This window comes from Coturnix japonica, chromosome 7 (genome assembly GCF_001577835.2).
Source record: "Coturnix japonica isolate 7356 chromosome 7, Coturnix japonica 2.1, whole genome shotgun sequence".
Taxonomy (NCBI): Eukaryota; Metazoa; Chordata; class Aves; order Galliformes; family Phasianidae; genus Coturnix; species Coturnix japonica.
In genome coordinates this window covers 13,221,964-13,239,232 of record NC_029522.1, presented here as the reverse complement: position 1 = coordinate 13,239,232, position 17,269 = coordinate 13,221,964, and the positions used below count along the sequence as shown (strand labels likewise).

Sequence of the window (17,269 nt, the reverse complement as noted above, 5' to 3'; positions counted from 1 at the left end):
TTAGTCACAGCTTATTTGCAAAATATCCTTCAGTGGTCTAATGCATAAAATATTTAAGGCTAACAATCCTCTCACTTTAAACAGGGCTTCCTCTTGCCATAATGAGGCTACTAACTTAAGTAAGGAATTCAGAGATGACCACGGCTTCTTAGCCATTCCCTATGCTGACTGGGAGAAGGAATAAATAATGGCAGAGGTGTCAGGGATACTAAATCCCAGCTTTCTAGGAAGGCAGATGAAACATGCCGCTGAGGACTAGACATTCTGGAGGATTTGGGATTTGTATGTAGAGACTGCTAGGATTTATCTGCAGAAATTGCAGTACTGTAAGGAATAAAGCTGCTGAACTAATTACATCTATCCACAGGTCTCAATTGTTCAGGTTTTATTGTGGAATTCCAAAGCCTCTGCCCTCCTCACCAGTAAATACCTCAGAAAACATAAAATGGTCTCTTTTTCTTCCCCCTTTGTAACACGTAGCAAGCTAATTCTTCATGATGTAGTTCAGTGATTCGGGCTATGATCTGGAAAACACAACCTATGCAGACTCCAGAATAACTGAAAGTGAAGGAGGAGCATTTCTAAGTGCTCCACAAAGGAGCAGAGGAAAACCTGAAGTGCCTTGTGGGCCTGCATTAACTATACAGAGGCTAATATTATATCAACAAGAAAAATAGTGTCAGCTACTCCTCAACATTTAAGTTAATTGCTTAAATTTCTGTGTTCTCTGTCAGTGAGGATAAGAATAAGAATCAAATAGTCATAGAATCATTAAGGTTGGAAGAGAGCATTAGGATTACCAAGCACAACCATCAACCCATCACTACCATACACCTTAACCCATGGCTCTCAGTGCCACATCCTTATCCTCAAACACCTCCAAGAATGGTGGCCCTATCACCTCTCTGGGCAGCCTATTCCAGTGCCTTACCACTCTTCCTGAGAATAATTTTGTCCTAATATCCAACCAGAAAGGTATCACTGTTGTGAAATTTCACATGTTCTCTGAAGCCAAACATTTCTGAGGGAGATGAACGAAGCAGACCCTGCTACCTTGGCACCATACAGAGGGGAGAAGGGGAAATGAAAGCCCATGAACAGGCAGCAAGGGTACAGGGCAGTGGGCTGGCACCAGTCATCTGACTGCACCTCTAGCCCACATCTGTACACAAGGCAGAGGCTCTGGAGTGTGCTCTGGCATGGCAGCAGGGGCTGATATGCAGATCTTGCAAAGTAAACTGAAAGCTGCTGCACCTCAGTGCAGGACCAGAAGCAGGAGAGGCTCCTGGTGCAGGGCAAGAAGCCATCAATACAAGGCACTGTATTCTAATTTGCTTGATTAGGGGCCTTGCAAATATCAGGGAGAGCAAACGAGAACTGAAAAGGCAGAAACTGAAAATGAGGGACATAACTTAAAGTGCAGGAGAGGAAAGAGCAAATTAGTCTCTGCTGATACTCTTGGGGACAGGCCAGGGATACTTTGTCCAGGCAAGGCTAATGATGGAGAAAAGACAGAGATATCTGACCACATTACCAGTCAGCTACTCCTTCCCTTTCTGCAGCCCATTCCAGCTGGCTCACTTTTCCTGGCAGATGTGAAATACTTCTGGTTCACTTTGCAGTGGAGACCTGAAGTCTAACACAAAGACTTAGCAGAGCCTTCTGTTTGAAGAACAAGCAATGAAGCAGCAACAGGGTCATGTTAACCATGATGAAAGTACAAATGGGCATTTAAAAACCAGTCCTGTTCTAGCTAGATGGGACATATCTTGCTAATGTGAATGCTACAAGAGATAGTATAATCTTTTATTACCCCTGAGGCCATAACAAACTTAGAAGGAAGCATATGAATTGCTGATTATTTTCTATGATGATAGAATCTCAGAAATTGCTGACATTGCTTTTGTGCAGACTGACAGGTCCCTGACTGCACTTCCTGACTGAATCATGCAGTGCTACTCTCATTTCAGGGCAAGGTAGAACGTGTAGCTTTCAGACTTTTTTTCCCTGAGGCCTATATAACCCTCAAAGGGAGATACAGGCAGAAATCCTTTAGTTTGCTTTGTGAGATAAACTCTTGCTTTAAACCACTTTAGCACATACACAGTGATAATCATCTGTGATGTAACCACAACACATTTTCCCTCATTCGGTCTACAAGACAAATGACATAAGAAAATGATTCAGGGAGAAAGAAGAACACAATGAATGAAGCCATGTGGTGAAATCCAGGGTATGTAAAATTCAAGATTACACTATAATAGAAGCACAATGAGGGGACCTAATTAAAACTGTACAGTAATGTTAACTTTCATTTTCACTAACTATGTACTTGACTTTGAAATCTCACAGATCTTAAAGTGTAATCAACAAACAAGAAGTTACATGGTAAGGAACCACTGAAGTTATTTTTGCATGCTATAGAGCTGTATTTATCAATACCCTATTGCACAGCATCCTTTCCAAGTTGGAGGTACCACTCAGGGAACTCCCTACAAAGATGGATCTACTTCTGCTACAAATAAAGCTATTCTAAGTAATATCAGTCCAATATTTGATTCAAATTCTGCATTTTAGACAGAGAAGTATGAGCAATTGAGCAAGAGCTTACAAAACTTGGTGCCAGAGACAGCATGCTGCCCCCTTTGGATCTGCTGCTTGCAGTGCTTCTGAGAGTGCTCTTTTGTGCAGCAATTCATGTTCAGACAGTATGAGACTGGTCACACCTGTTCTGCCCTGATAAAACTATTTGTGGGTGCTCTGAGAAGCCCAGAAAGAACAGAGCAAAACCTCACTGCTTGGAGTCCTTTGTTCTGCACTCATAAGCTGATCCACTCAAACAAAATGACCTCTTTACTAAGGGACCAAGGAATATATCCAAGAGAATCAGTACAAGCATTCCCTCTCTAATTTGTGCTGTATAATAAGCAAATCCCAAAGAACAAACAAAAATTTACTTGGAGTACAAATAGATAAATACTATTTGTTTTCATGAGAAATAGAACAGAGATATCTTAAAGTAAATCTCACAATTGCATCGAGAAAATAAATTACATCTAGGATAGTCTTCTTTCCTTTCAAAAAGCGTCTTCTCAGCACTTTGTCTGAAAGCATATCATGCAGAGAGAAGCAAGCAATCAGAATATGTTCACAAAAAAAAATGGGGACACCAATGTTTCATCCATATTGCCACACGTTTACAGAATTGAAAACTGTTAATGATAGAAATCTCAGGTAAGCCCTTTTTTTTTTTAATATGTTTCCATCTAGAAGAGAACTTACTTCGGAAACACAGTAGGGGTGCTCCTTTAAACAGGTTGCTAGCTCATACAATTTACCTCAGTTTTCCTGTTAGTTGTTGTACCAAACTCATCAGAAACCACCTTCCGATAGAGCTTTGAAAACCATTTCTGATGCAAATAAGTCCTCTTGAGACAACACTTCTTTTTCTCATCTTCAGTGAATACAGACAAAGATGAACAGAGGCATGTGCTTGTGTTTTTTCTCAGCCCTAGCAAAGGCAAAGAGACTTAGTGATGCGCACCATGGATGTTGCTGTCTACAGTCCCTGACAAAGTCTCTCACAAGACGTTAATCAGCAGGGCAATTAATGAGTTTAGGGGCAGGCAGAAGGGTCAAGCTGCTCTTCCAATTCTCTATCTTTGCACAGGAAGAATTAAGAAGGCACTTCTGAACACACACAAATGAGGGGTCATGTAAGTTTTGATTCTGTTCACTCAAATTTGATTTGAAACAGTGATTTTGACAATTTCTACATAATCTCCCCACACCTATTGGTATTCACAGTGAAAAGTAGCAAAAACACAGAAACCTATTTGCAAAGGTTGTGCTAAGTTAAAAGGAAAGGATGTGTGTGACAGCTGGTGTTCTCTGTGCCTGTCAGAAGATAACCATAAATAATTTAGTTTTCCAATGAGCATTAAAGTCCATCATAAAAGCTTATTAAGGAAAATCAATACCTACAAGATAAATGGCAAAGTCCAAGAATTAGAAATAGCACAGTACTGAAATGCCGTTCCTCCAAAAGGAGAATTTAAAAATGTGTCTGGAGTTCATAACAGTGCTATTCTGAATAATTACAAGAATTCTAAGGGAGGAAGTAGACAATATTTGCCACTGGCCACAGGCTTCTATTTTAAAAGCCCATAGAACTTTGGAAAGAAGTGACAGGTGTGGAAGATAAAGACTCTAAAAAACAGGCAAATGGAATGTAATCCAGATAAACATAAGGTAGTGTTTACAAACAAAAACAGCCTAAATATCAAAATTAATCTGCCTCTAGAGGCTACCACAACTCAGAAATTCAATAATATCACCACAAAGCAAATAATGGTTGACTACAGATACAGAATCCCTAAAGAAAATGTTCTCTGAGATGTTACACACAGTTTCATGAAAAAAGCTCAGCTATAATACCAGTGCAATTGGAAAGCAGACACATCAATAACCAAATTCTCAATGGTATTGATGATGGATAATGAATGTGAATTGCATCATGTCCAGATGAGACACACTCCTATCTCAGAATTCTAAAATTGTATTGAGTTTTGGCTCCTGCTCTTCTAACATACATGGATTTGTACCTTTCCTCTCTTCGTATACATGCAAGTACCTGTACCCTCCAGATCTGTATACATGTACAACCTCAGGATAGGCTGGTGACTTTTGAGAGAAGCTGGCTGATATATTACTGTGCAATCATTCCACACCACCATGTGCTGTAGCACAAGATTAACTTGCAAGCAAGGAAGAAAAAAAAATCCACTTGTTGTACAAACTTCAAGCAGAAGGCAAGTCAGCAAAGGAAAAGAGCAGTAGTGGCTCAGCTAAATACAGTCTGCTGGTGGTGGCAGTGCCCCCCTTCCCCACAACAGTGATTGTCACAGTGCTCATCAGTTCAGGGGCCAGTCTTGGATCAACAAATCACATTCACTGACTCAGCAGAAATGACTCATAACAATTTCCTTCCTGCTGATGTTAACTTACTGATTGCCATCTCATTCCACGCTGAACTAGCTCTGCACACAGAAACAGGATTGGCAGCATGCAAAATGGTGGCTTTGGTGCACTCAATGTGTTTATATCGATGGAGAATCTGAGCCTTACCTACTCAGTTTTTTTCCCTTTAACATCAGCTTTTTCTTTTTTACAGTTCATGGAAACATGTATGCCCAGGCAAAAGCTCAAAATTATTCCACTGCTCATTAAAACTCAGCCATGGGGCTTTTTCAGTGCACAAACAACCACCCCACAGACCAGGTCTGGGGCCCACATACAGCAAAAAGGTTGTGAACAGCATGAGATTGTCACACAAGGGAGCAGTAACCAGCACAGCACACAGTTCTGTTTGTCAACTTCAATACTGAAATGTTAGAACTGGCTTGGAAAGCATTACACTGAAACTAAATGCAGATGCACCTTTACTTACTGTGTTAAAATTTGGGAAGAATCCAACAGCAGAGCTGCTGTCCACGGGGAAGGACATAAAGGGTTTGATATCCAGGGAAGGCTGCATCATCAGGGTAGGTGCACGCACAAGGGTGGGAAGTGCAGTAGTGCCTGCCAAGAGCAAACAAAACCAGCAATTCATAGTATTTTCTTTTCTGCATTACACACAACATAGCTATCTCTTGTTGACACAACCTCCACGAACAAATAACACACTGAGGTAATAAAGCAGCTCTGCAAGAGTTAATATCATTAAAAGAAACCTATTTCCACATACTACTGATGAGGCAGAGTGCTCTCCTATGGCCACGGATACTCGGACGCTAAAGAGGAGACATATGGTGTATAAATCACCCTGGCAGGTAGAATAAATCCTTCCTAAAGCTGAACTATTCTTCTGCGCCAAAAAGACCAGGATGGGAGCCCATGGAAGTCAGATGCTTTTGCAATTCCTGTTTGCCTATTAGATCAGCTAGTGCAGGCAGCACACGCAAGCTGAAATCCAGAGGTATGTTTCCAAACAGCAAGCTATGTGTTTGTTTTTCCTTCTTCTGATGGCTTCTGTAGCTATCAGGTACTGCACATACATCATTTCACTTAAGATTTAAAAGAATGTCTTTTGTATTACATAGCAATAAAAATATTAGAAAACAAACAAATTATCAGCTGGCAACACACACAAACTCAGTTCTTTACATGTACTGAAAAACAACATTTTCTTTCCAGCTCTTTCCCTACAAGCACAGGCTTTGCAGAAATGTACTTGCAAGAGCTGTTACACTTGAGCGCCACCCCCTCAACAAGGCCCCAAAGGACCATGAAGGCACAGATGTCCAAACGTTCATTTACAACTAGCTATCTACTCTATCCACACAATGGTGTGCCTAGCATACTGCTTCCAGCTCTGCCTATGGGAGGGATTTATTTTCCCTGAAATCATACAAAATAGATTTCAAACAATATTTTCCTCCCTGAAATAGAAAATGAGGAGGGAAAAAAAAAAAATAAATAAAAAATCAGATTCTCCTTCCTGGGTTGAATAAATAATTCAGCACAGACTGGAGCAGAGACTGGAACACAAGTCTCCCCGGTCTTTACAGGAGGTTGAGTCATTCTCTGACTCTCCCCCAGGCTCTCCCGACAGAATTTCTCCATCATTACCTCCCTCTCCTACTCACAGTGGCCAGCACATCAGCCAGGAACATAACAGTCCTCTGGGGATCTTCTTTGGTCTCAAGCAGAGCCGACACAGTAACTAAGCTTTTTCTCACAGAAGTTGCCTGAGCTTTTTAAACCCAGTTGGGGAGGGGGAAGAAAAGTAAACCAAACAGTTTTTCCTCTTTTCTCCCATAAAATCAAATTGTTTATATCTGTTTGCAAGATACCAAGCAATCCATGTGGGCTGCTGAAGAACCATTAAACATCTCCCTCTTTGTTAAGGACATGCAAAATTCAAGGCAGAGAAATTTTCCTCTTTCTTCATCTCATCATCCTGCCTCCATGGACATTGTTTCAAACCCATCCTCTGGTATCTGAGAGAGAAGAAGAGCTCAGGAGGCAGATGGGTCTGCATGAATTTATTGGATAGCCAGACACTTATAACTAGCCCTGAGCTCAAATTCTGTAGATGCTGGAGACACAGACAATTTGATCACAGCTGCAGCATAATAAATGCTATATTCCAGACCAGCAGATGAGTAGCAGGCTACAATCATTCTCTGTTTCTTCTGCAAAGGGTGAAGACAGCAGAAAGGTGGGTTGTTGACAACTGCAGAAAGAGAACTGGACACCATCCCAACTGAGCTGCACAAGTTCAAAAGAAAAATATGTTTGAGATACACTATCAGAAAATATTTTCTCTCTTCTCTGCTATCTCAGTACTTTCATAAATGTAAGCTTTGTTTCAAGTCTTTAAGTCAGTTAAACTCTGTGCTCTGTCCCTGCATAAGCCCCTGCCACCTGATGACTTGGGCTCAAGTTAATTAAGTCAAAGCTTATTCAAGTGGAGTCACAAATGTCAAAAAGCTAAAGGCTGCCTAAGATGCCCACAGTTCCTACTTCATATCCATAATGAAAAAAAATGAAAATAAAAATGCACCAACAGGAACGCAGTGTCTCAGAGGATTTAGCCTGAGAAAATATCTTCAACTGCAAAAGCGATGATTATTTCTACTAGCTTGTTCTGAAACAGTAGCTTTACATAATTTAGGTTTCAGAGCTGTACTCAAACAGCAGCTACACTGTATTCAATTACCTAAAGTCCACAGAGTGCAGTCATCAAACTTCTACAAGTTTCTCTTTGAAGTTCAGAAGCAATTAAGATCTACAGAGTTAATAAAGACCTGTCCTCTCTTTGCATATGAAGCTATGGTTATTTTAATTATATTTTACAGGAAAAAACAAACAAACAAACAAAAACAAACAAACAAAAACAACAACAAACAAACCAAACAGCAACAGCATAGTTAACTTGTCACTGAAGTTTAAAATCGGACTTAAGCTGAGTTTCTGATGCTGTCGTTAACTGAGGTATAGGAAACTGTTGTCATAATATTTTTTTATTATTTTTTTTAAATTAGAAAACAGTCAGCATGCAATAAAATAGCATTTTTCTTTGTACTCCACAGCTGGACACAGACCATTTCAAACACTTCTGAAATCTGCCCTTAGCTTTGCCATTCATGGTGCTTCTACTGCCAGAACAATACATGGTCAGACTAGGATACATCCAGAATTCACATGGAAAATGTACACACCTACTAGACTGATGAATGGAGGCACTGATAACAAAAAATTTGTTCACTTCTGTTTTGCAGCTTGCTACTGCTACTACTGCCAAACAAATACCAGAGGTCCAACTGGACTAAAGTTTTATTTTCAGAACCACATTTGAAAGCCTCTGGAATAGTAAAGATGACCCACACTACAGGGGGGAGCACTTCATAGCAATCATCCTATTAAATAGGACAGAACCCACTTTCCACCAGTATTACTTCTTCCAAATGCCAAATTGATTCTTACCATCACTCCACCTGATCTGTATGCAGACCTGGGCTAAGCTGGAATGCTGGCACAAGAAAGATGTAGCTGACAAGCTTCATTACCATCATAAATTTTACAGATGTTTACCGTTTCATTAGCATTTTAATGATAAATACAATTTACCATGTCAAACACAGATTGTTTTAAAGTACTTGTGAATCTTTGGCATAAATAACTGATACTTCTAGTAAATTCATTTGTTCATTTCAAGTTTGAAATGTATAAGCACTATTTTACCCCTTTAGAAAAAATAAAATTAAATAAAAGAAAGAGTTACCTATGCACAAGGCATGTGAGCAGAAAACTGCCAGATCCTCAACTGGTCTTTTTTTCAACTGTTGTATAAGAGGGGGGAAAGCAGGCTTTCATGTGAGCAGATAAGTCAAAACATCTCATTTTGTGCAATAGCACAGTCATGGCACAGGCACACATGGCTAGCCTGCATCATGGCTATTAGCCATTGCTCATCCTTTCCAAGCAGAAAAGGTGTTGATTCCAGCAAAACACAAGAGCACAACTGTTCAAACTTGAAAAGCATTCACTTAAGGCCACTACAGAGAAATCCAAAGCCATAGTCAATTCCCTCTTTTCATCACCTTGATATCTTTCCACATCGCTTTAGTCCTAGGACCCAAGAAGTCCAAACTCAAGACAGGAACAGTGAGAGACTAAATCAAAGTATCCTGCTGGCAATCTGCATCCATTTCAGATTGCACATGGTCACCTTTAATGTGTAACCCAACACAGTATTAGGGGATCAACAAGATCTCATCTGATCTGTTAACATCCACCACTACCTACAATAATTAGACTTAAGAAGTGTCAGCACAGGGACACACCATGCTGGCTTTTTCATCCTAGATTTGCCTGACCCTTTTTGGCTACATGGAGCCATGACCACCCAGATCAATGCATAGTTCCCAGCCAAGGAACTTAGGAATCTAAGAACAACTGTTCATAGGGGATGGGTGAGTTCTGGGGTCTCTATTCCTTGACCTTTTTAGAGTAGCATTTTGCAAACACTGCTTTGAGCCAAAAGTATCCCTTCAAGAGAGGATAGCAACTTGTCCATTTGGTTTTACACATGTTGGCTGAATTCATTATGTACTGCAACCACACTAAGCACAGTCACCCTGCTTTTAGACTTCACACTGTCATCTCAATTTGCAGACTTTTCCTTCAACACTCCAGAACACTTAAGACCATGTTTGAAATGTTTCAGGGAACAGTTCTGGGAGAATTTTGCATGCATTCATCCATAACCTTTTTCTGGATCTCCACAGCTTTCACTATAGTTTATTAATTTTGTCAGTGCAAGTTTTGAATATTGTCAGAAATACTTATTCAGCATGAGACTAAAAAACAGTTTTATAAACAGCTTAGAGCCAGAGGTAGTACCTAGGCTTTCATATCAAATAAAACTCTCTTCAGTTCTACTGCCTATGCTTTGCAAAAAAAAAAAAAACAAAAACCAAAACAAAACCCACCAACAAACACAAAACAAACCCAACACCCAACACTTGCCTTTATGCAGTTTTGAATATTGGCACAATAAGATTATGTGTAAAAAATAATTAAAAGAAATAAATAAATAGAGCAACCTAGCTAGTGAAACAAACCTCCATAAAAAATGTCATTAGGAATCTTCCCTAGGATCTGATGCCCCCACTCCATCTTGCCCCAGCCATGTTCACTGTGACTTTTTCATTGTAAATGACAGGTAAGATTAGTTGATTGCAAGTAATCACCTCTTCTATTTAAAGTACATATGTGACATCTGCCACCACAGTACCTAACATATCACCCTATAGTGAACAACATTAATATTAATCTTTTTTGCTATGTAACGTTATTGGTTCAAAGGATTCAGGAACTTTCTGCTTTAGTTATTTTAGATAAGCTAAACATGAATTACAGAATCACAGAATTGTAGGGGTTGGAAGGGACCTCTAGAGATCATCGAGTCCAACCTCCCTGCCAAAGCAGGCTCCCTACACCACGTCACACAGGTAGGCATCCAGGCAGGTCTTTAATATCTCCAGAGAAGGAGACTCCACCACCCCCCTGGGCAGCCTGTTCCAGTGCTCCGTCACCCTCACTGTAAAGAAGTTCCTCCGCACATCCGTGCGGAACTTCCTATGCTGTACTTTCATCCCATTACCCCTAGTCCTATCCCCATGCACTACTGAAAAGAGACCGACTCACCACTATGGCTCCCACACCTCAGGTATTTATAAACCTGGATCAAGTCCCCTCTCAGCCTTCTTTTCTCAAGGCTAAACAGACCCAGTTCCCTAAGTCTCTCCTCATAGGGGAGATGCTCCTGGCCCTTCTCCATCTTTGTGGCCCTCCGCTGGACTCTTTCCAAGAGATCCCTGTCTTTTTTGTACCGGGAAGCCCAGAACTGGACACAATATTCCAGATGAGGCCTCACCAGGGCAGAGTAGAGGGGGAGGATCACCTCCTTTGATCTGCTGGACACGCTCTTTTTAATACAACCCAGTATGCCATTGGCTTTTTTGGCTACAAGGGCACACTGCTGGCTCATGGTCAATCTGTCGTCCACCAGGACGCCCAGGTCCCTCTCAGCAGAGCTCCTCTCCAGCAGGTCTTCCCCCAGCCTGTACTGGTGCATGCAATTATTTCTACGCAGGTGCAAGACTTTACACTTGCTTTTGTTAAACCTCACCTGGTTTCTTACTGCCCAGCTCACCAGCCTGTCCAGCATTACAGAGTCATATGTTCCTGCCCATGCTTAAGACAAACAGCTAAAACAACATTAAGCCCGTGTGAAGTAATTTTGATTTTCTGAAAAACAGGTGTTGATATCAAAAAGTTGTAAGCAAAAGCTATTCTGTAATATCATTAATAATATTTATGAACATTAAAACAAAGTAAGTAAATGCAGCATGTCAGTAATTTTTTTTTTCCAGGATTCAATAGAACAAACATTGCTTTCTCGTAATGTGAAATTACGATAAATGAGACTTCTGATAGGGATTTTAGTCTGTTGAAAGTGAAGCAGTAAAGGAGAGATAAGGCTGCTCATTCAGTGGGTTCCCAACTGGCAAATTAACACAATTCTATGAAATATTCACTATCCAGACAATGCAACTTATTTTAAAAAATAACATTGAAGTAGAACCCCGGTATATATGAGATAAGGCACAGTTCCCCTCTGACAATAGGAAAAACGCTAAGAACTTCTGCATCCCCAGGGCACCACCCAAACTAACTCATTAACGAATGAGGATGCAGGCCCTTCGGGGTTGATACGGTTATCACCAGAGGTAGCTACTCATGCATCTTTTAAAGCTTGGAGAGCGCACTGAATTCATTCTTCAACATTATTCATAAACTGAGCGAACAGTCAGACCTTGCAATGACTCATTAACCACCTTAAACAGCACAAACCATACATGTCTGGCAAATAACAATGGGTACAATTCTCAAATCTGTTTTGTTGTTATTGTTTTGTTTTTGTTTGTTTTTGTTGTTGTTTTGTTTGTTTGTTTGTTTTTAAGAAGCTACAAGGAAAGGCAGCAAGAGTTGGTGTTGAGCTTATGATGGCTATTCAATAGCCTTAAGGAAGAGCCACCCTGCACAAGCATCTTAACACAAGTTATCAGAAAGTATTAGCCCAGGTCTAATCTCAGAGAGCAACATTTGGATACAAAATGACACACCAAACATTTTCATTCCAGCCTGAGTTTTCTTTTTCAGTGGTTACTTCAAAAAACCCAGAAGCGTTTACTGCAACATACAAAATTACATATATGGGGAGTTCAAGCTCCCCATGCTCAAGTATGACTTACCTAAACTAAGTCAGATTATAGAAATAACTCTGCCTGTGCAAATTAAAATGTGATTTCCAGTATGCTAGAAGTTAGTATTTTCATCATTATTTCAAAATAAATGTATTATCAAGATGCGCTGACAGAATTCAGTATTATCCTCTTGTATAAAATCAGATACTGTGAAATAAGGTATGTTTGCTTTTCAAATACATGTAGGATTCCACCAATTAGATCAGTACCAAAAAAATCAATCGAAACCTGATGCTGCTGGAACAAATGGATTTTCTGCCATTTCATCAATCCAAGAAGCCAGCCATTATTTACTTATTTAGTGTTGATAACTACACATAGCTCATTTACAATCAGAAAGAAACATATAGCTATGTGTTGCAAGTTTTGTTGTTGTTTTTTACATTAAGAGGATTGTAAAATAAAAAACATACATGCAAAGCAAGCATATCTTTACGAGACCAGACCACTTCTCAATAAAATATTAGAGACTGACCTTGAATCAGTTTAATGTCTATGAATTTTTAATATTTGTCTAATTGCTCTCCATTTCCAATGCTATACGATTAATGGATGTTCATTTCAATAAGGACAATGTGGACTACATATTGTAGTCTATGCATGCACTTAATACAAAGGCAACAATGAGAAAGCTGATATTTGAAACCTGTATTATAAAAATATTAATTTTCAACAAAAATATTCCCCTAAATCTCTACAGTTAGTACATCAGAATCATGGAGAACAAATATTGATGTTTACCCAAAATGAGGGCATAGAAAAAACTGAAAAGCATATTTCACCCACTATTTTAAAAACAAGTAGATCAAAATAGATCAAGAAAATCCTACTTCCCTTGCAGTTGTGCTGCATTTATAACAGTTTGAAATAACAACTGGAATCCCTGTGGGTTTTGTGTAAAAGAAAGCAGAACAGATGGAATGAGCAGGTAAGTCCAATTATTAGAAATTGAACAGACTACTCTGCATTTTCCTTAAATAACTGTGTTTTAATTATCAGCTCCTAACACTTGGAAGAGCCCTGTCGCTCCCCAGGTTGGCAGAATGTGCGACCCACACCACTGCCCTCTTTCTCCTTTGGTTGCCCCTCTTCCCTGTACTCTTGCAAGCTGAGAACGGAAAAGCTTGTACAATGCCCAGCTTAAATTTTACAGCACCTGTGCTATCTTATTCCACATACAGTCTTCAGTATAGAAATGAATTCTAGAAGCATTATACTGGCATCAAAGCATGGTTGTTGGTGCTGGCTTCACGCCAAGCCTAGGAATTAGATGAATTAAGGAATATGCTTCACTATATTCAGAAGAAATATTCTGGCTGCAGTAGAACCTTATTATCTATAGATATTACAGAAATACTCATTATTTTTTAAAAGAGTTAACTCTCTTCTGTTAAACTTCTAAAACAACCAAGGTGATTTGTATGACTGGAACACAGAGTGGCACATTACCTCTTAACACCATTTAGGTTAGCAAGTCAGATTTTATTCTAAACAAATGGTGACAGCTACTAATAAACACAATACTTCTGCATGCACTGAAGTAAGCTGAAGCTTTATAACCTACTCCAGCTTCTTTGTCCTAGGAACCCCTGTCTTGCTCAGCCATCTCCCTCGCATGCCCACAGCTGGGGCAGCTCTGTGCCTCCTCTGCACCTGATTGGTTATAGAAAGTGCTGTTTTAGAGTGGCTTGCTCTTATGAAGTTGTCCAAGCATGAAAAAAACAAAAACAACAACAAATATTTGTGTCTTTTTCAGCTCCCTTTTCTCTTGCCATCCATATTAATGCACCTTTCTGAAAACCTAAAGATCACTCTTTTTTCTTTTTTTCCTCTCTCCATTTGTTCACATCAGATGTCTCCCTTTGCCTTTTCCACTCCCCAAGCACTAAATAAACAACTTTTTTTTTTTTTTTTTGCTTTTCTGATGCCATTCACAATAAAGAACATAACATCACCACAAGCCTACTGAAGCCACGATCTAGCCTGGACAATGAGACAACTTCCATTCCAGCCTCTGTGTTGACTTCTTTAAATGTATATTCATGATGCATCAGGCCTGCATGTGCCCCAGGATGAAGCACTGTACACCATCCTCTCTCTGATTAGCAACCAACCTGTGCCAACAGCTTACTGCCATACCAGTATAAATGCAACTGTTTTTTCCTCTTTAGGAATGCGGAAGGACTGAGGTATGATGACATACAACCTCCCGAAGACTAATACCTTTACCTAGAGTACAGAAAAAGTATAGAAGCATTTTTTGACTAAATACCTTTCTATACAAATGGATGTGTCCCTATTAAGGAACAACTACAAAAATGACCCATTATCATATAAGTTCCATTATACTGGAATTAAAGCTAGTAGCAGTTAGCCTACTAAAGAGCAAGTTCCCTCAGCACTTCTCATACAATCTGATTTCTTAAAAACCAAACTTTTTATCCTGAATTCCAGCACCAATCCATACTTGGCCTCAACATAGCCTTTCCTTCTGGAGGCCCTGAGTTGCTATCCACTGGCAACAAACACAGCAATCAAAAGGAGTGCTGCTGGGTGACTGTTTTGTTATTGCACTGCCGAAGCCATCAAAGCTTAACTTTTACAGTTGGGGTTTTATGTCTGCAGTTGGCTTCTTTCTCTTTGTCACACTTAAATACTCCAACAAAGCAGCTCAGCAAAAAATGTAATAGGGGGTCCAGATCAAAAACACATTGTCACAGCTGTGTCTAATCATTTAACTCCATTAGACAATTTCTAACTCTCTTAAAAGAGCTATTAGCTCAGAGAATTTAATGCTTCATTTGCTTTTCCCACCTATTACACAATCACTTCTAGAACATTCAGCTACCTAAGTTGTTTCTTGTTTTCTTTCTAAGTACTTCCATTGACACAGCTCCCTAAATGTCCTTCAGCTAGAAGACTACATATAGCTCATTTGTGCTCTTCGAGCTGTCTGCTCTGGAAACCAGGTTCACTACTGAACAAAATTAGGGCATGGGGGATGTTTGTTTGTTTTGTTCTTAAATAAATAAAGGCATTCTGCGTTTCAGAAAATTCAAAAGAAATTTGAAGATTCAAAGCACTTCCCATCTACCCAAAGAGTCACAATTTCAGTCCCACCCTCCCTTTTTTTTCCTAATGTTTTCATAGTATGGTAGTTACTTTTAGAAGAATCACAGTCTTTCTGTTTTGGAATACGAGGCAGGGAAGAAAGGCAGAATTTAAATCTTTCATAATATTGTCCACGTAGTCTACAATAAACAGTGAATTTTAACTGCTCCGCCAAAGCACAGAGCACACAGCATAAAAGCATCCAAAAAGGTCAAACTGGTAACACTACTAGGCAGATTTACTGTACTACATATGCAGTTTAATTTAAATCTAAGTGAAAAAACGATCCTTTTCCTAATACTAGCTTAACTGAAGAAAATCACACATGTCTTAGAAGTAGTTTCAAGAAAAAAACCAAACAATTTTATAATTTTGTAGTTAACACTACAGAAGGGAAAATGCTTCTCCCTCCTTTGTGCTCTAACTAAAGAAAGAAGAAAGTTTGAGGATTTCCCACAGGACTTCATTTCTCTCTTCATCAGATGCCCTGCTGCATCCCCTCTGCTCAGAGCACACACTCCTGCAAGTCAAAGCAAATGGCATGACAAAACTGTGCTTCTTGAGCTTTAGGAGTTACCAGCATCCTGTTATCCTGTAAATGGCAATAAGTGCAGAGACTTTCCTGCATGTCCTACTGAAGAAAATAGAAGCGAGACAGACTAGTACTTCTCGCACCTAAAATCACAACAACGGTGCTTCAGAATGGGAAACGAGGACAAGAGTTGCAATGCTGACTAAAGTTTAGGCCTTTTATAAGTGGAAGAAAAATGCTACAGATCACCAGAGCCTTACAGTATTCAGAAACTGCAGAGCTTTCACAGAGACCACTCAACCATGAATCATTTCGGCAAAACAAAGGTATAAAACAGACCACGTTGTCCCACAAAGGCTTCCCGCTGCTAATTGGTGTCATGTTGCTTACCTTATTGCCTAGGGCTACAGCCCACCTCCACCGCAGCATTTAAACATACACAGCATGAGACTCAGAGAAAAATAATCCTTGCAGTTCGGTACGGTGCATTTGTAATGCTAGGTGCTGCGAGACAGTGGGCAACCAACAAGTCCAAACAAATCAGGGCTGCTGTAATTGTGTGCTTAGCTTTAATTACCCTCGAGGACACTGTTTGCAACTTGACTCCAGAGGGAAGGCAGCCTATTATTGACATCACCAGATCAAATATAACCTAAAAGACTGACAAGCAGCATTTCAGCAGCTCATTTCCTATTATTGTTCTTGAAACTAAGTTTGGGGATTACAGCATTAGAAGGCTAGCTGGCTGCGACATATCTTATAAGTAAATTCTTCTCTTATGTTACTTTATTATTTTTAAAAAAGATGATGTCTGCTTAAATTTTTGAAAAAGTTCAAAACCTTGGAGAGCAGGGTTATGGAGATGCTGGAGGGTCATGAGATTCAGAAGATCAGAGCCCTCAAATCCTGACTCTGCTGTATTAAGATGCACTATTTTACTTGCTCATCAGTCCTGACTTTGAGAATAACTACAAAAATCTGAAAATTCATTAAAAAAAAATAGAGTACATGGTATCTAGCCTGAGGAGAAATAAAGGCAACAGATTTATAACTAACAGAGTTGGTAGCACTAATCACCACATCAGTAGCCTTACTAAACATTAATTAGTTTAATTAGTAACTGGCATTTGAATAGGAACATTATTCTGTTTTGAAAGCAGCAGTGCACCAGGCCTGCCTGGGCTGGGTCATAAAGAGTTACAATGCTGTTACGTTTTCAAAAACTATGAGAAAAGCATGAATGCAGATTTATGAATACTGCCATGCAGCTTGCATCTCTACCCACAGT

At 39.6% G+C, this 17,269-nt stretch overlaps 1 protein-coding gene across 11 annotated transcripts in view; it reads right to left on the bottom strand.

Annotated features, from left to right (window-relative positions):
* ZNF385B (zinc finger protein 385B) overlaps window positions 1–17,269 on the bottom strand; it is a 148,529-nt gene that overhangs the window by 42,567 nt on the left and 88,693 nt on the right. For 8 of the 11 annotated variants that reach the window (XM_032445864.1, XM_015868379.2, XM_032445863.1 and 5 more), the window contains one exon: window positions 5,450–5,580. The exons of 2 other annotated variants lie outside the window; for them this stretch is intronic. In XM_032445864.1, the coding sequence (XP_032301755.1) occupies window positions 5,450–5,580 (131 nt within the window). Of the gene's footprint in view, window positions 1–5,449; window positions 5,581–16,371; window positions 16,488–17,269 lie in introns of those variants that run through there. One more of the 11 variants, XM_015868385.2, reaches the window with a different exon arrangement.